The sequence below is a fragment of the Anolis sagrei genome, chromosome 1 (genome assembly GCF_037176765.1).
Source record: "Anolis sagrei isolate rAnoSag1 chromosome 1, rAnoSag1.mat, whole genome shotgun sequence".
Lineage (NCBI taxonomy): Eukaryota > Metazoa > Chordata > Lepidosauria > Squamata > Dactyloidae > Anolis > Anolis sagrei.
The window spans coordinates 218,704,517-218,729,990 of NC_090021.1; the positions used below are offsets into that span (position 1 = coordinate 218,704,517).

General features: G+C 41.2%; 2 protein-coding genes across 2 annotated transcripts in view; one reads left to right on the plus strand and one right to left on the minus strand.

The window, feature by feature from the left end:
• DTX3L (deltex E3 ubiquitin ligase 3L) overlaps nucleotides 1-4,962 on the plus strand; it is a 12,809-nt gene extending 7,847 nt beyond the window's left edge. The window contains exons 4-5 of the mRNA XM_060775336.2: nucleotides 907-1,124; nucleotides 3,518-4,962. Coding sequence (XP_060631319.2) covers nucleotides 907-1,124; nucleotides 3,518-3,587 — 288 coding nt within the window. The 3' untranslated portion in view covers nucleotides 3,588-4,962. The remainder of the gene's footprint in view (nucleotides 1-906; nucleotides 1,125-3,517) is intronic.
• A 4,564-nt stretch (nucleotides 4,963-9,526) lies between these two features.
• PARP14 (poly(ADP-ribose) polymerase family member 14) overlaps nucleotides 9,527-25,474 on the minus strand; it is a 35,865-nt gene continuing 19,917 nt past the window's right edge. The window contains exons 12-17 of the mRNA XM_060775305.2: nucleotides 23,736-23,903; nucleotides 22,175-22,390; nucleotides 21,475-22,080; nucleotides 14,061-14,200; nucleotides 13,487-13,661; nucleotides 9,527-11,346 (exon numbers count right to left, since the gene is read on the minus strand). Of these exons, the coding sequence (XP_060631288.2) occupies nucleotides 11,060-11,346; nucleotides 13,487-13,661; nucleotides 14,061-14,200; nucleotides 21,475-22,080; nucleotides 22,175-22,390; nucleotides 23,736-23,903 (1,592 nt within the window). The 3' untranslated portion in view covers nucleotides 9,527-11,059. The remainder of the gene's footprint in view (nucleotides 11,347-13,486; nucleotides 13,662-14,060; nucleotides 14,201-21,474; nucleotides 22,081-22,174; nucleotides 22,391-23,735; nucleotides 23,904-25,474) is intronic.

Here is a 25,474-nt window from a genome sequence, read left to right on the forward strand (position 1 = left end):
ATGCATGTGTGTTCTCAAAAAAAAGGCCTTCTCACAAAGCAGAAGCCTCAGTTATAATAACAACTCATAATGCTTTCAAAACTATATTGTATTTTCTGGCGTATAAGAGTACTTTTTAACCCAGGAAAATCTCCTCAAAAGTCAGGGGTCGTCTTATAGGGCAGGTGCTGAAACTTCTGAGCCTGACTAGAGAATCTGTGGTCGCCGCATATGGTGGGGGGAGTCCAAAAACGTCCACAGTTGCATCCCCGTCGTATGTGATGATCATATGAAAGCAGCAAGGGTGGCACTGTACAAATACAGGAGAACAAAATCTACTCACCAGGATTTGTCGGAAGAAGTGATTTAACGTGGTCCTGATGACAAGGTGAGGGGGCGCCTCACTGGGAAGGTGTAAGTGAAGGGCAGAGCAAGCTGCAGGCATCCAGGATGCCGGAAGTATGGAAAAAAGAGAGAGAGTGGCACTGTGCCCAGAAAAACATGCTTTCACCCATCTGGCCCACCCTTGTTGCCTTTTACCATACCTCCTTCTCTGCCCCTCAGATCTTGCTCCTGAGGACTACCGTTAAATGGCACAGGCACGCATGTGCGAGATCTGAGAGGCAGAGAAGGAAGTACAGTAATAGGAAAATTACCATATTGAAATCAAATCTGATTTGTTAAAAAAAATTGACGTGTTGGAAGGGGGATAGTCTTATACAGCGAGTATATCCCAAACTCTATATTTTAACTGGAAAAGTTGGGATCGTCTTATACACCAGTCATCTTATATGCCAGAAAATATTATAATTGTTGGAAATCATCACCTGGTTTCCAATACCAGGAGTAGTTCATACTTTTGTCATTTGGTGAGCCTGTTGGCGGTTAAGTATCGCACTAAGCCTATGTCTTCTCTCCATAAACTAGAAAAACCATCCAAATCCAGGCAAAAGATTTTCAGGAACACATCGAATAGCGTATCTACCTGACAACCAAGAAGGAAGGGAAGTTTTGAAGCTGCTTCAACGGGCCTTTGAGCAAAAATTGATTTTCACAGTGGGCCAGTCCCGCACATCTGGTATGAGTGATGTGGTCACCTGGAATGATATTCACCACAAAACATCCCTATATGGTGGTCCTCAAGGGTAAGTTGTGGGGGGTTTTTTGTATTGTTTTGTATTTTTGACAGATCTCTAGTTTGTTGCATGTAATCCTCATCTATAATTGTTAAGAACTCGTAGAAATAATTTCAGAGTAAGGCTTGCTACTTTGAAAAAACCAAACATTGGGCAGACATCTTGGTGGAAAACTCTTGCATTTTCTACTTTGCCACAAACACTTCACTGTCAGCAAAACAGGAAGAAGATGTAGGCTTAGATCCTACACCAGACATGTAACCGTGATGTCCAAAGCCCTCCTTAAAAACCCACCTTAAAAACGCAGCCAGCCATACCAAGTAACTGTGGCAGATGGAGCACCGAAAGGCATAGTAGTACACAGAGAAGAAGCAGAGCCATTTGCAGTCATAGCCATGGTACAAGGATTGCAAATGTGAAGATAAAATGGTTACAAGGTCATACATCTAGGCTACAACAGCATACCTGATTAAAAGAAGGCCAATCTATATTACATAAACAATTGCTCTGATGCTAGCCACAGTGTCATCATAGTATTTAATGTCTCGATAATAGTCTTATGTATTACCCTCTTGAGAAGTGTGGGATGATGTAATAAAGAATTAGATGAAAGAATTTCAGATTATTCCTCCCTACCACATCAGTGGGGATCCCAAACCATATCAGTGGTTCTCAACCTGTGAGTCCCCAGGTGTTTTGTCCTACAAATCCCAGAAATCCCAGCCAGTTTACCAGCTGTTAGAATTTCTGGGAGTTGAAGACCAAAACATCTGGGGACCCACAGGTTGAGAACCACTGCCCTAGATATAGTTCTGGAGGTTTTTAGGTTGTGCAGTTGACCCCAGCAGGAAGAGGGATGAGAAATGCACTTTCTATAATTTCAAATTAGTGTGCCTAATGGCTTTTCTGAAGTACAGAATTACAGAAGTTATATGTCCCTTTGGATTCCAGTAGTCTCATGCTGTGGGATCCTAGTATTTGTTGTTTGGGAAGATTCTTGAAATTTTCTGCTGGAGATTTGCATTGCTGTATTCCACGGGAATAGCAATGAATTCCAAGTACTTCTGTAAGCACATGGAGCCATGACACTTAAAGTGATATCAAACTAATATAGCTGTGTAGTAGAGATATACACATTGGATCCAAGCCTATAGATTGGATTTAGGGTAGAATTCTGCTAGGTATGTTCTGCCAGTTTCTCCCCTCCTTTTGCAGTCCGTGATGTTGTGTCCCATAGTGTTATGGTGGATGAATGGTCTCTGTCCCGGAAGAGATGAGAGTGGATAGGAGATTGTCCAGATAACTTCTTTAGCCAACAGGAAGGCTCTACAGGGTCAAAACCCTTGTGTGGGTGGAGGAGGGGTCCAGATCCAAGGCCATCTTTGGAACTTACTATAGATTTATGTATAAGTCAATTTCATGTATAAGTTGACTGATTTGGAGGTCACAATTACAGATTTTGATATGAAGGAGAGTCTTTCTGCAGAGAAAGTACTAATGACAAAATCTCTAGACTTACACATAAATAATACTTTAAATAGCTTCAAAACAAGTTTCCCTGAATGCACTCTTTAAACACATGTGCACGTTGTGTAGAGAATATGCTTGATGGATAATCCAAACCTATACACTGCTCAAATGAGCTGAAAGAAGTACCCCATTTCCCCAAAAATCAGAATGAAAATAAGACCTAGTAGTGGTTTTGCCTAATTGCTAAGTATAAGGCCTCCCCCAAAAGTAAGACCTAGCAAAGTTTTTGTTTGGAAGCATCTCCCCCTGGTGGTCAGAAGCTGCAATACGGTCCCGGCTATACAAGTGGTCCAGGAACTGCTGTGGGAGATCTCCAGTGTGTGAGAGCCAGGTTCTTGACAGCCCTTATTTTTTGTGACCCTCAGTGTGGGGCGAGTAGATTTATTATGTACAGACAACTACTGTACAGTATATAATAAATGTTCAATATATTTGTTCAACAATCAATGTGAATTTTTCTTCATGGAAAAATAAGACATCCCCTGAAAATAAGACCTAGCACATCTTTGAGAGCAAAAGTTAATATAAGACACTGTCTTATTTTTGGGGAAACGGGGTATTTAGAATACTCATTTTGCGCTGCACTTTTTTCCTAACAGAAAATCACCATTAAAAGTCAAACCCTTCTTTCCATTATCTGATTTTTTAAAAGAGAGTTTTGATGCTAGCACAGTCTCAGCACAACTCTCCCAAATACATTTTTTGTTGAACAGATGTTTCCAAACTAAATATATTTAACACTATTTCCTCTTCAAAAATCTCTGAGTACATGGTAGTCAAAGAAAAGCTACTGTACATCAGTAATGATTATTATTATTGATGAATTGTTTTGCTCAGATCTCTTTCTCTTTCTCTCTTGCTTCACTACCTAGTTTCGGCTACCCAGATCCTCATTATTTGAAACGTGTTAAAGAAGAACTGAAAGCAAAAGGAATTGAATGAGTGATTTATTTCCTGCAAGAAATCCAAAATGCATTCCTGTCTAAAGGCAGGCCCCTTTTGCTAGCGTTTTGAAAGGCTTTGAAAGAATGAAACCTTAACTATTATACAATTGCTGCTTCTCAGGTGCAAAATATTGAATCGCAGAATATTTATGCAAGAGTTTTATGCCCAGGTAGTGCTAAGCATTGGTGAAGTTGTCTTTCAAGCTGTGTGATATCCTAAGCACATCAGATTCATCTTCAATAATGATACAGCACAATCTTGCATTTTGTTTAGAGCACTGCATTGATGTCTGTGTAATGTGGAAAAATGAACTTGATCAACCATTACCTTGGTGACTTGATAGCAGTTGAAAAATTGTTTCTTTATGTCTGAACATCTATGTTGTGAGGGGATCACTCATGTGATATTACTAGATCCCACACCTGTAGTCCTAAGGTATGACACTGGTGTTGGATGTAAACATATGATTCTGCCAAGATGTGCCTCTTTATTTTGGGACTGTGAAACAGAGATTCTACTTTGAAAAAAAATTACCATGTTGCCCTGTAAATTGAGCAATATTTAACCACCTGGTGTTTATGGTATTGCTTCAGACACATTTCCTTCTTTAAAATACTTTAGATGAAGATCATGCATGGAAACAGCTTACAATGGCTTATGGATGAGCAAGTAATGGCTGTCCAGCTGTAACTGGGCTAAATTTCTTTATCATCCCTAGTCCGCATTCATAGTACGGAGGGATAGTACCAGTATCTGGAAGGCCACATTATTCCACATCCAACTTTTGCTATTTTTGACTCAGTTTGACATAAGGAAACAAGAGTGTTAGAAAGTATTAACAAATAAGTCAAGAAATAAATAGAAAATAACATTATCAATAATTTGTGAAATTATTGCACATCCAAGTTTTGCTATTTTTTACTCAGTTTGACATTTCGGAGACTTGGCACAGTCCTTTCGCCAAGTACAGGGTTAGTCAAAATGCATAGGCCAATAAGCCATTCAATTGAATGGCTTATTGGCCTATGCATTTTGACTAACCCTGTATAATATCTGGTACACTTTCAGTAGTATTGTTGGATCAGTGTTGCCACACGCTTCTTTTCTCCTTATGTTGGAACCAAAGGGTGAGCTGTATTTTCTTTTTGAGTCATACCTAGTTTTGAAGACACAATGCTAATTCTTCTCTTTCTTTCTTCAGCATTCATATGAATATTATGTGTTGCATTTGGTCCCAAACAATACTTTCTCTTGTGTTGTTGCTCTTGCTCAGAACAGGATTTTTTTAAAAAAAAATAGTTGGCTAGATCAAGAATAGAGATTGATTGATGAAAATATAATTAAGAAGGAAATAAAGTTGCATATTCCAGCTGTGCCTTGCTTTGTTCTTAAGGGATACGAGTGGGTAGAAAATATATTACATCTTTGGCCTGACAACTGTGGCCCTGTATCCAATTGTCAACACTGTGTTTCAGTATTACATGTCTTTTGGGATGTTTTCATAGGAAATGGGTTTCTATTTTCAGTGCAAAAATAAATCTTCAGCAGCAATCCTGTTCTGTACAATTTTTAAGCAATTCTGTGTGACAGTAATAGTTAGGGTGCACTCATCCTTACTTGGAAAATAAAGCTTACTTGGAAAATAAAGCTATTTGCTCGATATATTGAGACCACTGTTGGTTCAATGTTGTTATTCTGTGCAGTTACATTTCCGACTTTAAGGCAAACCTATTTTGGCCAGATTAGCCATGTACTTCTCAAGATTGGTTTGCCATTGCCTTCCTCGGAGGCTGAGAAAGTGTGACTTGCCCAAAGTCACCCAGTGGGTTTCTATGACCAACCCTTGATCTCCAGAGTCCTAGTTAAGCACTCAATCCACTACACCACACAGGTTGTTACAGTTCAGAAATGTATTAAGTGTGTCTATTCCAAATGAGATTATTGGTTGAATGTAGTACAGGAACGTCAAATTAAAAAAATTACTTGACTTTTCTAGGGTTGGTGTCTTTAAGATAACTAAGAACGCATTAAAATGTTATGAACTGAATCAGTTTCAGACACTGAAGATCATAACACTGGCATCAACATAGCAAAATTGAGGGCACAGAACAGAAGAATCGGTGCAACAGTAAAATTATTAAAGTAATCAATTTGATCACATTTGACATAAACCAGAGATACTGCAACAAATAGAATGGAGGACAAGGACGAAAGTAGCTATAATTTATGGGGTGAGGAGCACTTTGGAGAGCTGCATATTTCAATTTGAGAGCAGATTGTGAAATATGTTTTTATTATGTACTTGTATTTTGTGGATTATATTCTCTGTTTTAGGCACTTTGTGTCATTTGTAAGCCACCCCGAATCCCCTCAAGGAGATGCAGATGGGGTACAAGATTATTATTATTATTATTATTATTATTATTATTATTATTAAATATCTGCTGTTTTAAATAACACATGCATTTAACTGAGTGTATAAACTTTAACCTGCTGCACCACAAGGAGCCCCCTGGTGTTGCAGCGGGTTAAACTGCAGAGCTGCTGAACTTGACCAAAAGGTTGTTTTGTTTGAATCCGGGGAGTTAGTGTGAGCTCCCGCTGTTAGGCCTAGCTTCTGCCAACCTATGTGAGTAGATCAATAGGTACTGCAGGTAACGGAGTTCCATGCAGTCATTTTGGCCACATGTCCTTGGAGGTGTCTACGGACAACACCAGCTCTTCAGCTTAGAAATGGAGATGAACACCACCACCCAGAGTCAGACACGACTAGACAGTGTCAGGGGAAATCTTTACCTTTACTATAAACAACCAGGTGTGATGGTACTACTGTCACACGGTGGGAAACGTGAGGATCTTTAGATGGATTGTGATCCTTTTGGTAAATAGGTATAGCATATTCATTTACTAATTTCAATATTCATTTTCAGCAGTTAAAGTAATGGTAAGGAGAGGAGTCAATAAATGTCTCTGAAAAGAACCTTGGACCTTTGTCTCCTCTGCTAGTATATAGAGATTGTGCCATCCAGATAATGAGCATGAGTGGGGATTGCTTGAAAGCAGAGATCCAGGTGATTAATTTGCAATCTGCAACTCATTATGGTTGATCCAATAAGTATACTAATAAAATATAAAGCTCAGCTAGTACATCTAATGCTGGGCTTCCACAACTACATTTGGTGTCATAGCTTGGTATCAAGATGCACTCCCATGGCCCATTAGAGAGCAGAGGAGAGCTGGAAAACAGGGGGGGGGGGGCAGATCTCCAAGAAGCACACACTACTGTACACATGAGGACTGGGGAGATAATGGCTGCTCCTTTCTCTGCAACTGTAGGTGGAGACTGCCATAGTACTCCTGATCTACTCTAGTTATGGTCACACAGGGAGAGGGAATGTCCTACAAGGAGGCACCAGTTGCCTGCTTTTACAACATCTTCAAAAGATACACTGGTGTAATTCTAGATAGTATCGGCATACAGTAGCCCTTTTTTCTGTCAGGAGTAACTTGAGAAACTGCGAGTCGCTTCTGGTGTGAGCGAATTTGCCATCTGCAAGGACATTGCCCAGGGGGACGCCTGGAAGTTTTTTGAGGTTTTACCATCCATGTGGGAGGTTTCTCTTATGTCCCCACATTGGGAGCCAGAGCTGACAGAGGGAGCTCATCCGCGCTTTCCCCGAATTCAAACCTGGGTCCCACTTTTTGCCCTTGGAACTCCCAGAAGTCTCAAACAACTACAGAATTCTGGCAGTTTGAAGTCTGCAACATCCCAAGGAAATATTTGGGCCATAAATTAGATGGTTCTGGTTTGTTTCTGGAATGCTATTGGGCCACCATGGTGGTAGATGCAGCAATTGTGCTAGAAGTGCTAGTGTCTGATGTATACAGTGCCTATTTCTGTAGATTTCCAAACCATGCCTAAATGAGTAGTGTGTTGTGCCCTCTCTTCTTGACCAATTAGATGGTTGAAGGGTTTTCAGATTATGGTGAGCCATTGGTATGTGCTGGACCCACTACCGCTCCCTCTGTGGGTACCAAAATCCATAGATGCACAAGTCCAATTATATACAGTGGTAAAATTGTGTCCCTTACATAAAATGGCCAAATCAGGTTTTACTTTTGGGGTTCTTTTTTAATACAGGTATTTTGGGGCAGTACAGGACAGAATATATGGATGCAGAATTCATGGACACAGACGGCCAATATATATTTTTTAATATTCTGCTCATCCTTGTCCCCACCCTCAATGATGAGCAATGGGAGGCTGCCACCTTGACGGGGACTTTCCATGTTACTAGGATCTCTTTCAGCAGTGGTTTCCAACCCCCCCCCCTTTTCTTTTTTTTCTTTTTTTTACCAGATTTTATTTTAACCTCTCCAACATTAGTACCAAAAGGATTACAAATCAGTTTTTGGTTAATTTTAGATTTGGTTTGGTTATTTGGGGTGCCAATTCAGAAAGTTGCATTGGATAGAACACATCAGCTCTAGTTTCTGATATAGAACATGCCATCCAGTAGACTCCATCTGCTTGCCCACAAAAACCATATTTAATAAGCCTCAGCACTATAAGAGCATTTCAGGAGACCAGTCACTCTCATTGCAATGGTGTAATGGTGAGGCTACGGACCATATTTTAGTTCTTGTGGACCACAGGTTGGGAACCATTGGCTTATAGTGTTTGAGTGCCAAGTTTTCTGCTGCACTGGTGCTCAAGGGGATCTTTATGTGTGCAATACTACACCGGACAAGTGTGATGTTCATAGCTATGCACTGTTCAGGGAACTTAAGGATACAAAAAGAACAGGTGCCAACAATCTAGCACAACATGAACTGGGATATGAAGGAAGGAAACCAAATGATGTTATCATGTAAAAGTCAAAGAACTCAAAGGTCATTTTGAAGGTAAGCCTTATTGGCAGCACTGAGCAAATCAAACCTGGGCTCTCCCTACAAGCTGAGAAGACGACAATATTTGGCAAGGAAGAAGGAAAAGAGGAAAAACTTCTAACAGTTGGATAGATTCAAAAAAGCCAGGAGTCCAGGCTGCAAGAACTTAGCCAGTCTGTTGGTAATAGGGAGACTTAAGAGGTCTCCAGCATAAGTTGGCTTGACGGCAGTTAAAATCAGCTTGTCAGCATACTTAACATTTCATAGGAATTGAAGAAAAAATGTAATTAAAAAAATTAAGACTGACAAGGTTGTCAGAAATATTAAAATTAACTGGGTATTTTTGATTACAAAACTGTGAGCCATGCACTGAAAGCGTTAGTAGAAGACAGTGGGCCAAAGCCATAGCCTGTTAGTGGGCCAAAGCTAGTGTCGTCCTGAGGAGTGTGAGGTAAACCTCTGTGTGAGAAAGCTCCAGTGTGTAAATCTACTATGTATCTACAATAACATTGTTATTGTAAATAGTAAAATTACGTTACTTTACTACAAAGAAAAGCCTCTTATGGAAGAGATAACATTGATCTGTGTGTTTTTGTTTTTATCACTTTGGGCTACTGGTGCCAAGCCACGCTGCTGCTGCTGCTGCGAAGTTACTCTTCTGCTATGCATTTATGAGGAGGGTCTCTTGTTAATAAGCCCACTTGCCCAACAAAGGTTAACAAAGTTAACGACAATTTAACAGGCATGATCATTTTTAAAATGTGCAAATGGCAGTTCAGACATCAGTGTATGCATGGACCTGTTTCAGCTTCATCAGAATTGACTATTGTTTCCTTTCCAATGCCATTTGACTTTCATGGAAGAGAGGTGGGGAGAGGAATCTCTAAGCTGCTGAATATTTTGACATGTTCGCCCTTGGGAGTGGGAGATATTTCTTTGTGATTGGTAACCTTTACAGTTTGGATGGTGAGTGGTATTTGAAAGAATCACAGGCATAAAACCTGTAAATGGTAGATTCTAATGATAAAGAAAAATGAGTGTCACTCAACAATTCAAAGCTTTTAATCATATAGATTTCATGTGACCATCAAACACTGCAATTGGCAGTAACAAACTCCTACAAACTTTGCTAACCATGGCAGTGGTACAGATTCTGTCACTATTTATGCACAAACAGATACAATCAAACTCTTCCATCCCCCCTTAGCAATTGCAAGAAATCAATGGAAATAAACAACCAGTGGTATCTTTCTTGTAAATAGGCTGGAAATGTCATCTTTCATGCCTCTCAACTTAGGCATGTAGTAGTCCAAAGATAATGCAGGATGGCCACTTCTTGTGTGGTGAATATGAGCTTCTCGGAAAGACTTCAGTCCCGTCCTTGCCAAAGTAAACTAGACTTTGTTCTAAAGTGGCTTGTGCTTGTTTTATCTCTGTGTAACCATTTCCTGCCAATTACAGTAGTTTATCTGACTGCTTAGAGTCACAGGAGAACATCTCAGCCTAGAGCAGTGGTTCTCAATCTGTGGGTCCCCAGATGTTTTGGCCTTCAACCCCCAGAAATCCTAACAGCTAGTAAACTGGCTGGGATTTCTGGGAGTTGTAAGCCAAAACACCTAGGGACCCACAGGTTGAGAACCACTGACCTAGAGCCTTGCAGATCAGTTGGCAACTCAACCCAGAAGAAAGACCAGAGCAGTGTAACCTGGCTATAGCGATGTGCAGTTCTCGGTGAATGCCCTGCTAGCCACCTAACAAAGAGCTACAGCCGCAAAGGTTGTCAGAAGGCACTTAAGACAAAAACAAGACTTATTTCATTCATTTTCTGAAAATAAATTTAAAAAAATCTCCTCTGCTCTGTGCTTAATACCTGAGATTAACAACGCACAGAAATGTCAACCAGGAATTTTACAGGCAGAAGCAGGCACAGCAGCTTAAGGAACAGAAGAATGCACTGTGGTGAAGTTACAAGTTTCCTGAAACGCCCCACAGAGATCGTAATACGGCAGTCTGGTCACGCAGATAAACTCACATCTGCAAATGTGTTGAGAGATGGGGTAGAAAGGCCTGGGTGCAAGAGTTCATTGCAGAGGAATTGGCAGGTTAACTATCCCATTGCTTCTAATCATTCCTTCATGGAAAGGGGGTGGAATTTTTGTTACATATCCAGGATGTAGTTCCTTTCAAATGCATACTTTCAGGAATATATTAAAGAGCAAAGTAGAGTTCAAGGTTCACCCCACGGCACTGTGTTTCTTGATATTGTGGGAATGACAGAGCTGTTCTAATATGTCACACAACCCTTTTAAAGTTTAAGATGTTCCCTTCCATTTGATTCAATGTGCAATACATGGAATAGACCTACCTACCTTGAATTGGTGCTGGCCTTCCCATCTCTTCTTTAACCCCATAATTACTCTTAACCATTTTAGCCTGATAATCCCGAAAAAGGCACAGTGGGATCATAATTGGCAAGAAAGTTCAAGCGAGAAAAGCCCAATGGCCTGCTTGTTCAAATCATTTTCATTCAGTGTCTTTATTTCTTTTAGAAAGGAGAGGGGCAGCCCTCCAGTGTGATGTTATTTTCTGAAAGTAATAAGATACTCCGGATAAGCCTGAGCATCAGAAAATATGACAAACATGGATGGATTGTTTACATTGTCAGTCACACTATCGTACAGGTCAAACCCTGATGTGTTTTTTGGTGGTGGAGTAATTAATCCATGGCTTCCAACACAATAAATCCCAGTGAGAACCTGAGCTAGGTACATGTATTTTCTACCGCTGCTGTCTGGTCTAGAATATGTGTCATGTGCAGAATAGCTTGCATTTACAGCAAAGTAAGTCCCTTTTCCAATTGCTGCAGCTGAAACCACAAAAGGAAATGAGAGTGTTAGAAAGTATTAACAAATAAGTCAAGAAACGAATAGAAAATACCATTATCAAATACCATTATCAAAATCAATGGTTCGGGCCCTGCCTATCTTTGTGACCGCACCCCCTCCCCTCATATGTACCTGCAAAAGTGTTAAGATCTGCCGGGGAGGCCTGCCTTGTGATCCCACCACTGTCACAAGCGTGGCTGGTGGGGACGAGGGAGAGGGCTTTCTCGGTGGTGGCCTCCCCAGCTTTGGAACTTCCTCACCAAGGAGATTAGGCTGGCCCCCACACTGCCACCTTCCGTAGGGATTTGAAGACTTGGATGTTTAAACAAGCCTTTGAGAATGTCTAGCCCCCAATGGTCCACAATTAATGATACAGCACTGCACTTTCATCCCATGCCCTTGTTCCTTAGCTACAATTTGCATTATTCCATTCCTTTGTCTTGTTTACAGTTTGACCATGTCTTATGGCAGGGGTCACCATAGGTTGTTGGGTGTTGTTCTGAGTTTTAAATTGTTTTATATGCTATTGGTTTTATTTAAAAAAAATTGTATTGTACTGTGTGTTTATTTTATGTGTTGTTTTAGAGACTTTTTGTCATATGTAAGCCCCGAGCCCCTTTGGGGAAATGGAGGCGGGGTACAAAAATAAAGTTATTAAGTTATTATTATGATTTTTGAAATCAATGACTTAAGAAAGGACAGCTGCCAAATAAACTGCATGAGCAGGACCTTTGAAAACTAGTCAGTTCACTGAAGTGGGGAAAAACCAACAGGAAGCACCAAAAATAATTCTTCATTAATTCTGAATTTATAATAAAACTGATGGAACAATAAACTTAAGGTCCCAAATCTGAGAAGCAGGAAAACAAAATAAGGCACAAACTAAAAGCACAAAATGGAAAAGCTACAACAGATTGATTTGGTGGGGAGAAACTAGGGCGCAACCAGACAGCATCCAAAATGTACACCCTCCCACATTTTCACATCATGTCAAAATGAATTTCTTCGGCACAAAGCAGGAAAACCCTGCTTTGTACCAAATTAATTTGACATCTAGAAAGACCCAGTTCTTTAAAAAAAAACCGGGTCTTTCCAGCTGTGGGCGGTGTGTGGATTGGGCCCGGGGATCACAATACATAACTTCCAGTGCCCATCCACATGGCTGTCTCAGGTTTCTTAGGCTCCTGAAGCCCAAGAAACGCAAGAGAGCCCCCACCCCTCCCAAAATCCACAGAAAAGTCTTTAAAAAAGAAAATAACTTACCTGGTCACCATTCCTCCTTCTCTGGAGCTCTCATGATGCATAGAAATGACACACCAGGAGAGCTCTGAAGAAGGGGAAATGGCAGTCAGGTAAGTTATTTTCTTTTTAAAAGGCTTTCCTTGGGGGTTATTTTGTGTCCTGGCCTTCTGGCAGAGCATCTGGACCCCCCTCCCCCCCCCCCCAAAAAAAAGCATGGATGTTGGAAGGAGATGTCTGGATTTCAGCCTGTGCCCAATCGAGTTTAAATACTCCAACTGAGCTCGGTTTAAATTCCTGTGTGGAACTGCCTCTAGTGTGTTCTCCCCCCTCCCCCCCCCCAAATATCCATGACTTCAAAGGACATTATAAAATGACTTCATATACAGGCAGGCTGTAATCTTGTAGACAGGTACCTGGTAATATGTTCAATTTATTTACTTTATTTCTATACCGCTTTTCTCAGCCCATAGGCGACTCAATGAGAAATGAGTGCAACTAGTGTCTGAATGACTATTGACTGCTTAACAATAGAGAGTAATTCATCTTTTTAGACACCACTACAGCTCACTGCATTTGATGAAATGGTTAAAATACAACTAAAAACAAGAGCGAAGCCTTTTCTATATAGTGGGGAGTGATCACATAAAACACCTTGCTCCAACTGACTGTAAGGTGGGCTTCATCTGCATGGGGCACCATTTGGAGAGTATCTACAGATGGCTAGAGATCTATGTAAACATGTGATGTTTGGCCAGTCATACTTCCTCTTATTCAGGGATTGCTAATAGGATAAAGTCAGGAGACAAGAGCCAGGCACCTAGATCTGAGTGAAGAAAAGGCAGAACCTGGTGTAAGTTAACAAGTTTCTGATGCACTTACCATTCATTCCAGCATAACTGCGATTAAATCCAGTATGGTTAATTGGTGTCACTGTGGAATGTGGAGTTCCATGGAACAGAATCTTTTCATTCTTTGTCTGGCCGTTTTTTTTATCTAACTCTTGTTTTTTTACTTGGTAGGACTGCCAGAGGAAAGGATTCTGTACCCTTTCAATCTAATAGGGTCGAAAATACAAAGGCAATATTCAGTAGAAATGATAAAAACTGAACAAAATGAATAGTTATAAAAATGGACTACAGATATTCTTAGAACTTGAAAGGGCCGAGAACATACATTCTGTGTATCTCCTCCAGTCACTCACTCCTATATGTAATGAATACAGTGATCACAGAATCATAAAGTTAGAAGAGACCACAAGGGCTATTAATTCCAACCTCATCCTGCCATACATTTTAAATCAGGAACTGTGGGAAAGAACAGGAACATTCCTGACATCCCAATCATTAATCACATAGGTTGTTTTTAAAGCCCTCCTCCAACTTAGCATTCTATAAAATTTAAAAAAACAGCACCCTCATAATATGTGGTTTGAAATAAGTGTTGCCTACTTCACCTTTTCTATTTTGCTCATAGGGCACCCTTGCCGGAACCTATTTTCAATATCCTGATATTCTTGAGTTCCCTGCTGCAGCAAAACCAATTTCACACTGAGCCCCTTCATATCTTCCCACTGCTTGGGAAGTGCTATTTTACCTGCAAAGTAAACATTGTGTTAATGCTATTTCTACGTTTAAATAGGAGAACTGTGGCTATGAACCAGGTTTCATCATTGTTGGAGCTGTGCAATTTGATTATGGAGGCCTTTGAAACTAAACGGCTCAGCTCCAGGGATGATGCTTCCTGGGGTCAGAGTTTTATATGCTTTGAAGAAACATATAAGGCAAACAGCAGTGATTACAAAATAACATGAGCCAAGAAGAAGCATAGACAGCTGAATATACCAATTTGAGTGCAATTATCCAATCTGGGACAACTAAATAAACCATCACTTAGTAAATACAGATGATGTTGCTTTCTCCTCATATGCTAAGCACTGTTCAGAACCATTCATTCCAGACACAGAGAAAATACTAGTATGGGAATATACCAATTTGAGTGCGCTAGTAATTATCCAATCTGGGATGACTAAATAAAATGTCACTTAGTAAATAGACAGTATGTGTGATCTTTGCCACCATAAAGTTAGTATCCCTGATTTGGACTTTGAGGTGTGATTTAGATAATACAAGCCAACTTTGAGGTGTAACTTAGATAACACAAGCTAACAAGTATTTTTCATCAGATATAATTTTATTTATTTATTTACTTTATTTCTATACCGCACTATCTCAGCCCGTAGGCTCATTCTTACAGAGTTTTTTTGTGCTGAATTCAGATCTGTATTTTTTATCTATCGTGTGTAGTTTTGCAATGGAGGCTAATCAAATAATTAATGTATTTACCCACTCATTAATTATTTGATTAGCCTCCATTGCAAAACTACACACGATAGATAAAAAATGATAGATAAAATGTATTTACCCACTCATCTCCAGCAAAGGATCACCGCCTTGTCGGGGCGCTGGAGCTTGAGCACCTCAATGATGTCATGAGCGAAACCGTGAAGGGACACCCAAGACGGGACGGTTGTGGCAGAGAGGTCAGACCAAGCGTGATCCCTGGGGAAGGCAATGGCAAACCACTCCAGTATCCTTGCCAAGAAAACTAAATGGACCAGTACAACCAGAGATATGTCGGTATGCCATTGGAAGATGGGACTCCCAGGTCGGAAGATGGCCAAAATGCTACTGGGGAGGAGCAGAGGATAAGTTCAACTAGCCCCAGATGTGATGACGCAGCTAGCTCAAAGCCGAAAGGAAGGCTAGCGGCCGACGGTACTGGAGGTGAACGACGAATCCGATGCTCTAAAGATCAACACACCATAGGAACCTGGAATGTAAGATCTATGAGCCAGGGCAAATTGGATGTTGTTATTGGTGAGATGTCAAGACTAAAGATAGACATTCTGGGGGTCAGCGAACTGAAATGGACTGGAATGGGCCACTTCACATCAGATGACCACCAGATCTACTACTGCGGTCAAGAGGAACATCGAAGAAATGGAGTAGCCTTCATAATTAATAAGAAATTCGCTAAAGCGGTGCTTGGATACAACCCAAAAAATGACAGAATGATCTCAATTCGAGTGCAAGGAAAGCCTTTCAACATTACAGTGATCCAAATATATGCCCCAACCACAGCTGCTGAAGAAGCAGAAGTAGATCAGTTCTATGAGGATCTGCAGGACCTACTGGATAATACACCAAAAAGAGACATTATTTTCATTACAGGAGACTGGAATGCCAAGGTGGGAAGTCAAATGACAACAGGGATCACAGGCAAGCATGGTCTGGGAGAACAAAATGAAGCGGGACGCAGGCTGATAGAATTTTGCCAGGAAAACTCGCTGTGTATAACGAATACTCTCTTCCAACAACCTAAAAGACGGCTTTACACATGGACCTCTCCAGACGGTCAACACCGAAATCAGATTGACTACATCCTTTGCAGCCAAAGGTGGCGGACATCCATCCAGTCGGTGAAAACAAGACCTGGGGCTGACTGTAGCTCAGATCACGAACTTCTTATTGCCCAATTTAGAATAAAACTAAAGAGATCAGGGAAAATACACAGACCAGTTAGATATGATCTCACTAACATCCCTAGCGAATATACAGTGGAAGTGAAGAACAGATTTGAAGGACTAGATTTAGTAAACAGAGTCCCAGAAGAACTATGGACAGAAGTCCGAGACATTGTTCAGGAGGCGGCAACAAAGTACGTCCCAAAGAAAAAGAAAACCAAGAAGGCAAAATGGTTGTCTGCTGAGACACTGGAAGTAGCCCAAGAAAGGAGGAAAGCAAAAGGAAACAGTGTTAAGGGGAGATATGCCCAGTTAAATGCGCAATTCCAGAGGTTAGCCAGAAGAGATAAGGAACTATTTTTAAATAAGCAATGCATGGAAGTGGAAGAAGACAACAGAATAGGAAGGACAAGAGACCTCTTCCAGAAAATTAGAAACATTGGAGGTAAATTTCAGGCAAAAATTGGCATGATAAGAAACAAAGATGGCAGGGACCTAACAGAAGCTGAAGAGATCAAGAGAAGGTGGCGAGACTATACAGAAGATCTGTATAGGAAGGATAATAATATTGAGGATAGTTTTGACGGTGTGGTGAATGAATTAGAACCAGACATCCTGAGGAGTGAGGTTGAATGGGCTTTAAGAAGCATTGCTAACAACAAGGCATCAGGAGACGACGGGATCCCAGCTGAACTGTTTAAAATCTTAAAAGATGATGCTGTCAAGGTGATGCATTCCATTTGCCAGCAAATATGGAAAACACAAGAATGGCCATCAGACTGGAAAAAATCAACTTATATCCCCATACCAAAAAAGGGAAATGCGAAAGACTGCTCAAACTTCCGTACAGTGGCCCTTATTTCTCATGCCAGTAAGGTAATGCTCAAGATCCTGCAAGGAAGACTCCAGCAATACATGGAGCGAGAGTTGCCAGATGTTCAAGCTGGGTTTAGAAAAGGTAGAGGAACGAGAGACCAAATTGCCAATATCCGCTGGATAATGGAGAAAAGCAGGGAGTTTCAGAAAAACATCTACTTCTGCTTCATTGACTATTCTAAAGCCTTTGACTGTGTGGATCATAATAAATTGTGGCAAGTTCTTAGTGGGATGGGCATCCCAAGCCACCTTGTCTCTCTCCTGAGGAATCTGTACAAGGACCAAGAAGCAACAGTCAGAACTGACCACGGAACAACAGACTGGTTCAAGATTGGGAAAGGCGTCCGGCAAGGCTGCATCCTCTCATCCAACCTTTTTAACTTGTATGCAGAACACATCATGCGATGTGCGGGGCTTGATGAATGCAAAGCTGGGGTGAAAATTGCTGGAAGAAACATTAACAACCTCAGATATGCAGATGACACCACTCTGATGGCCGAAAGCGAGGAGGAGCTGAGGAGCCTTCTAATCAAGGTGAAAGAAGAAAGCGCAAAAGCTGGGTTGCAGCTAAACGTCAAAAAAACCAAGATTATGGCAACAAGAATGATTGACAACTGGAAAATAGAGGGAGAAACCGTGGAGGCCGTGACAGACTTTGTATTTCTAGGTGCAAAGATTACTGCAGATGCAGACTGTGGCCAGGAAATCAGAAGACGCTTACTTCTTGGGAGGAGAGCAATGTCCAGTCTCGATAAAATAGTAAAGAGTAGAGACATCAGACTGGCAACAAAGATCCGCCTAGTCAAAGCCATGGTATTCCCTGTAGTAACCTTCGGATGTGAGAGCTGGACCTTAGGGAAGGCTGAGCGAAGGAAGATCGATGCTTTTGAGCTGTGGTGCTGGAGGAAAGTGCTGAGAGTGCCTTGGACTGCGAGAAGATCCAACCAGTCCATCCTCCAGGAAATAAAGCCCGACTGTTCACTGGAGGGAAAGATACTAGAGACAAAGTTGAAGTACTTTGGCCACATCATGAGGAGACAGGAAAGCGTAGAGAAGACAATTATGCTGGGGAAAGTGGAAGGCAAAAGGAAGAGGGGCCGACCAAGGGCAAGATGGATGGATGGCATCCTTGAAGTGACTGGACTGACCTTGAAGGAGCTGGGGGTGGTGACGGCCGACAGGGAGCTCTGGCGTGGGCTGGTCCATGAGGTCACGAAGAGTCGGAGACGACTGAACGAATGAACAACAACAACAACACCCACTCATATCAATAGAACCTAACTGATATGTATGCATAAATGCATAAATGCCAGACTAATCTGATCTCTTTCTTCGATAGAGCTACAAGCTGGGTAGATGCGGGGAATGCTGTGGATGTAGCGTACCTGGATTTCAGTAAGGCCTTCGACAAGGTCCCCCATGACCTTCTGGCAAGGAAACTAGTCCAATGTGGGCTAGGCAAAACTACGGTGAGGTGGATCTGTAATTGGTTAAGTGGACGAACACAGAGAGTGCTCACTAATGCTTCCTCTTCATCTTGGAAAGAAGTGACAAGTGGAGTGCCGCAGGGTTCCGTCCTGGGCCCGGTCCTGTTCAACATCTTTATTAATGACTTGGATGAAGGGCTAGAAGGCATGATCATCAAGTTTGCAGACGACACCAAATTGGGAGGGATAGCCAATAGTCCAGAGGACAGGAGCAGAATTCAAAACGATCTTGACAGATTAGAGAGATGGGCCAAAACTAACAAAATGAAGTTCAACAGTGACAAATGCAAGATACTCCACTTTGGCAGAAAAAATGAAATGCAAAGATACAGAATGGGTGACGCCTGGCTCGAGAGCAGTACGTGTGAAAAAGATCTTGGAGTCCTCGTGGACAACAAGTTAAACATGAGCCAACAATGTGATGTGGCGGCAAAAAAAGCCAATGGGATTTTGGCCTGCATCAATAGGAGCATAGTGTCTAGATCTAAGGAAGTAATGCTACCCCTCTATTCTGCTTTGGTTAGACCACATCTGGAATATTGTGTCCAATTCTGGGCACCACAATTCAAGAGAGATATTGACAAGCTGGAATGTGTCCAGAGGAGGGCGACTAAAATGATCAAGAGTCTGGAGAACAAGCCCTATGAGGAGCGGCTTAGGGAACTGGGCATGTTTAGCCTGAAGAAGAGAAGGCTGAGAGGAGATATGATAGCCATGTATAAATATGTGAGAGGAAGCCACAGGGAGGAGGGAGCAAGCTTGTTTTCTGCTTCCTTGGAGACTAGGACACGGAACAATGGCTTCAAACTACAAGAGAGGAGATTCCATCTGAACATTAGGAAGAACTTCCTGACTGAGAGCCGTTCAACAGTGGAACTCTCTGCCCCAGAGTGTGGTGGAGGCTCCTTCTTTGGAAGCTTTTAAGCAGAGGCTGGATGGCCATCTGTCAGGGGTGATTTGAATGCAATATTCCTGCTTCTTGGCAGGGGGTTGGACTGGATGGCCCATGAGGTCTCTTCCAACTCTTTGATTCTATGATTCTATGATTAATTATTCTATTAGCCTCCATTGCAAAAACTACACGTGATAGAGAAAAAAATAAACACAGATCTGAATTCAGCACAAAAAATATTTTAAGATTCTAAAATTATATCTGATGAAAAATACTTGTTGGCTTGTGGTTAATTAGATTCTATTGATATCAGCACGCAAATGCAGTAATTATTTGATTAGCCTCACTGCAAAAACTACACATGATAGAAAAAAATAAACGCTGATCTGAATTAAGTAGGGGGAAAACTCTCTAAGAATGACCAAAAATTATATGTGATGAAAAATACTTGATGGCTTGTGTTACACAAATACGATGTGAAATGTGCAGACTTTACAGTAGTCTGCATTAATGTACCGTTAGTCATATTTTAAAAAGTTGAAGTGATAGAAAATAAATACATATTTTTTAAAGCATAACATTGATTTAAACTGTGCTACTCTCATTTCTAATAATTACAAAGTTTTATTTTGTTGACTTGTGTAATCAACTCTGCCATGCCACAATCCACCAAAAGTGCAGACTGAATGTTTGTGTCCTTAAGTTTCCACAGAACTATGAATAAATAGTAGTTTCTCCATTCTGACCACACCTAGGGCTTGCTAAGGACTTAATCTGAACCACAGATCCAATCACTGGGATCGCTGAGATTGTAAAAAAAAAAAAAAAAAGCCCCAAAACCCCATTAGAAAAATGAACATTGGAAAACCCAAATTCTTATGACATAAGCCACGGATGTGCACAACTTCCACAACATGAAGAATGAACAGGCATGCTGATTCACACTGCTCAACTTCTTTTTGATTCATTTAGCTGCTCCTAGTGCAACAAGAGCAACCCATGAGCATGCCGCCAGAATACTCTTGAAAACGTAACAAGATAGGGATCCCATGGATCCCTACTTTGAAATGTCATAGAAATATATCCATTATGTAAGTCTTGCACTTTGAATGCTGGACCCACTCTGAGTCTTGCCCTATCTCGACTTCTAGGTTGTTTAATTGATTTAATTTTTTTTAAATGATAGACATGCAATTCATGAATATTTATGTACTGATCAAAAACAAGGGGAAAGAGTTATTTACTTGCCTATTATCCAATAAAATTGACCCCCTGGTCAATTTTATTGGATAATAGGCAAGTAAATAACTCTTTTGCACAGTTAAAAAGGTAACTTTAACTGGCTTTTTGGCTTAGAAATGGAGATGTCCCCTTGACATTAAGTCTAATCTCTAGGGGGTGGTGCTCATCTCCATTTTTAAGCTGAAGAGCCAGCGTTGTCTGTAGACACCTCCAAGGTCATGTGGCCGGCATGACTGCATGGAGCAATGTTACCTTCCCGCCAAGGTGGTACCTACTTATCTACTCACGTTGGCATATATTCGAACTTCAAAGTTGGCAGAAGATGGGGCTAACAACGGGAGCTCACCCTGTTCCCCAGATTCAAACCGCCGACCTTTCAGTCAGCAAGTTCAGCAGCTCAGCAGTTTAACCCACTGAGTCACTGGGTTAATTGAGTATATTTACACAGTGACAGGACAATTATTCCACTTTTATCTGACATGGCTAAAAAGTCCTGGGTTTTGTAGATTCGCAAGGCAGTACAGCTCTCATTGGCTGAAAATGCCCCTCCTTAAATCCCAGGATTCAACGTAGGGAACCATAGCAGCTCAAGTGGAATCATAGCACTATAATTATGTAAGGCAAATGGATCCCTAAACTGACATAGACAGGGCAGTACAAACTTTCCATTTTTGCAAAAGAGTTAAAGGAACTGAAGATACTGAGCTGACAGCAGGGCAAATGGAGGACTCATTTAAAACACTATAAGGCTTTGTGTATTTTGGTGCATGGAAATGTTTTAGTGAGGTCACATCAACTAACCAATGATGCACTACTCAAGACCTTAAAGAGCAAAACCTCACATTACCTTCTTCCTTGGCAATGCGCTTAATGGAAAGAGTTTCTCCATGACCTTGAGCGTTCATATTTCTCATGTCTACCATGTAGGTCTTCCCATGAATTTGGACACTGACATTTGTCTTGTTGCTAATCTTGGCATCTTCTAAATGGAGATTTGGTAGCATGTCAAAAGGTCTGTATAAATCCCCATCTTTGGAATACTGCCACTCAACCAAATTTTTGGCCAGCTCTGCCTTGGACCTCTCCTCGCGTTCCTCTTTCATCCTTTTAATCAGCTTCTGAATTTCTGTGGAGGCGGTCAGGACATCGCGGGGTATGCCAGACACCAGAATGGAAGGAGGAGACTGGTTCTTCTTTAGTTCAATGGCAATGTGTAATCTTTTCTGGAGGTCATTCAGTTTCTGAATTTCAGCATCATCAAATATGTCAATCAATTCATCATCAATTAGGTTTTCTGACTGTTCCTGGCGGATCATTTTTTCCAGCCAGGACTTAGCCCCTTCGACCTTTTGTCTGTCTTCCCCACAAATTTCAAACACAGCAACCTCAACTTTCTTTTCCAAAACTAAGAGGCGTTTCTTTTCAGGAGGTGGTTTTTTATCAGTAAAAAAGGCTGCAAATAAAAAAGAAATGGAGTAAATACATACAAAAATACTTCAAAGGAATGTGGTCAGCGGACTAAAAAGGTGAGAATATCCCTCACTTACATTTCAACTTTGAAAAAATCGATCTTCCAGATTGTCTGCTGGGCAATACAGCACCTTCTCTTTTTTTCATAGAGGCATAAAAAGCATTTTGCATTTTTTGTTGAAAAATAACAATCTTAATGGTTTTTAAATGCTGGGGTGATTCTTTGCCTACGAAATCAGCAAATGCTCCAATCATTTCATCAGCTGCATCTTCAGGAGCTCTCCCTGACTGACCTGCATCAAGTATGACATGAGAGGAAAAACAAAGGTATTACAGATACAGTCAGCACTATTTCGCATGTTACCCACCTCTAAAAAGTAGGAGTGGACAAGTTGACGCATCCTTAGTGATTTCCACCTCCTAGTAACCTGACCACTGTAATATTGGATTGCTAGTTTCCAGGCTGCATGGCTATGTTCCAGAAGCATTCTCTCCTGACATTTTGCCTGCATCTATGGCAAGCATCCTCAGAGATTGTGAGGTATGTTGGAAACTAGGAAAATTGGGTGTATATATCTGTGGAATAATGTCCAGGGTGGAGAAAGAACTCTTGTCTGTTTGAGGCAAGTGTGAATGTTGCAATTGGCCACCTTCATTCGCATTTAATGGCCTAGCAGTTTCAAGGTGCGGCTTCTTATGCCTGGGGGAATCCTTTATTGGGAGGTGATTGGCTGGCCCTGATTGTTTCTTGTCTGGAATTACTCTTTTTTATTGTTGTTTTTTATTTACTGTTATGATTTTAGAGGTTTTTAATACTGGTAGCCAGATTTTGTTCATTTTCATGGTTTTTTCCTTTTTGTTGAAATTGTCCACATGCTTGCAGGTTTCAATGGCTTCTCTAATCACCTCCCAACAAAGGATTCCCCCAAGCAGTAAAAAGACACCCTGAAAATGCTAGGTCATTAAATGCTAATCAAGGCAGCCAATTGAAACATTCACACCTACCTCCAACAGACAAGAGTTCTTTCTCCCACCCTGGACCTTCCACAGATATATAAAGCCAAATTTCCTAGTTTCCAACAAACCCCACAACCTCTGAGGATGCCTGCCATAGATCCTAGGTTGCATCAATAGAAGAATAGTGTCAAGATCAAGGGAAGCCCATAGTCCCACTGTATTCTGCTTAGTGGTCCGACGTCTCCTGGAATAGTGTGTCCAGTTCTGGGCACCACAATTCAAGGATATTGACAAGCTGGATTGCATCCAGAGAAGGGCAACTAAAAAGATCAAAGGTTGGAAGCCAAGCCCCATGAGGAATGGCTTAAAGAGGTGGGTATGTTTAGCCTGCAGAAGAGAAGGCTGAGAGGGGAAATGATAACTATGTTTAAAGACATGAAAGGATTGAAAAGAAAAGACATTGAGGAGGAGATAAGTTTGTTTTCTGTTGTTCTGGAGATTAGGACACAGACTAGGACACTGGGACACAGAGCAATGGATTCAAACTGCAGGAAAAACAGTCCACCTAAGAAGAACTTCCTGACAGTAAGAGCTGTTCAACAGTGGAACATGGTGCCTATTTCCCTAATGAAAAAGTTATTCCAGACTTGCCGGTGCTACTTTTTTTTAAAAAAAACAAACCTGTTCCAATTGCAGGAAAGGCAACTGACGCGTATTTCTTGGCTTCACACTCCTGGAGGACTTTGTAGACCTGAGTTTTGATATTTGAGTCAGGAGCAAGGTGGATAATTTTCTTACAGATCAGGTTGCCCCCTTGTGTAGTTATAAAGCCATTGTGAGGCTGCAAGGCTAGATAAGAGAAAATGAGGAACTCAGACATCAAGTCTCTAGCAATGTGAACCTAGCAGTCCAACTACAACATCTCATAATTTAATGAAAAAGATTAGAGTATAAAATGTCTTAGGCATACATTTGACATATTGATTCACATATCCATTTTCAAGAGACAAACAAGAACCATAAAGGCACCAGCCAGCAATCATGAATGTCATGAAAAGTATTTGTCAGTACTATATTTACTGTATATACTTGAGTATAAGCCTAGTTTTTCAGTCCTTTTTTATGCTGAAAAAGCCCCCCTCGACTTATACTTGGGTGAGGGTTCTGGTGGGAAGGTGTGGGTCAGAAAGAAGGGTTTCTTTCAGCCCCACAGCTTCCTGCCAGGACCATCATCTCTTCACACAGCAGCCCAGCTCTCCTTCCTCTCCTCCTCTCTCAGCGCAGAACGCGTCTTCCTCTCCTCCTCTCTCAGTGCAGCACATGCCTTCCTCTCCTCCTCTCTCAGTGCCAGTCTTTCCCCCTTTTCCTTATTCATATATGCACAGCATTTCCCCCAAAATGTATAGTTAAAATAAGCTATGTTGATTATTGGAAGGATACGGAAGCACATTTACATTGAAGAAAGTTAGAATGATTTAATCAAAGTTGGACAGTCTTATCTTAAATTACAGTGTTATGTAAATAGTCAAAAACATGTAACCTACTGATGCCTCAATTAATGTAATTTTATTGGTATCTATTTTTATTTTGAAATTTACCAGTAGCTGCTGCATTTCCCACCCTCAGCTTATTTGTTGTTCATTCGTTCAGTCATTTCCGACTCTTCGTGACCTCATGGATCAGCCCATGCCAGAGCTCCATGTCTACCGTCACCACCCCCAGCTCCTTCAAGGTCAATCCAGTCACTTCAAGGATCCCATCCATCCATTTTGCCCTTGGTCGGCCCCTCTTCCTTTTTCCTTCGACTTTCCCCGCATAATTGTCTTCTCTAAGCTTTCCTGTCTCCTCATGATGTGGCCAAAGTACTTCATCTTGGTCTCTACTATCCTTCGCTCCAATGAGCAGTCGGGCTTTATTTCCTGAAGTATGGACTGATTGGATCTTCTTGCGGTCCAAGGCACTCTCAGAACTTTCCTCCAGGACCACAATTCAAAAGCATCTATCTTCCTTTGCTCAGCCTTCCCTATGGTCCAGCTCTCACATCCATAGGTGAGAAAGTCTATACTTATACTCGAGTCAATAAGTTTTCCCAGCTTTTTGCGGTAAAATTAGGTGCCTCGGCTTATATTTGGGTTGGCTTATGCTCAAGTATATACAGGTACATTATCAATAAAAGGAAATGCCTATGCCATTTTCTGTCTTATCTGCCAAAATAACATTTGTGGGTTTAAGAATTATGCATCTTGATTTGATTTGCTGCTAGGCTTCAAGCATTGAAATGATCTAGGAGGGCACCCTTCCATTAAATGCGTCCCCCAGCACTGATATGCTCAGTTATCTTTAATTTGGCAGGAAAATGCATGGTATATAATCTAACCCTGATAATTCTGTTTGTTCACTGAGGTGTGTCCTCAAGTTGA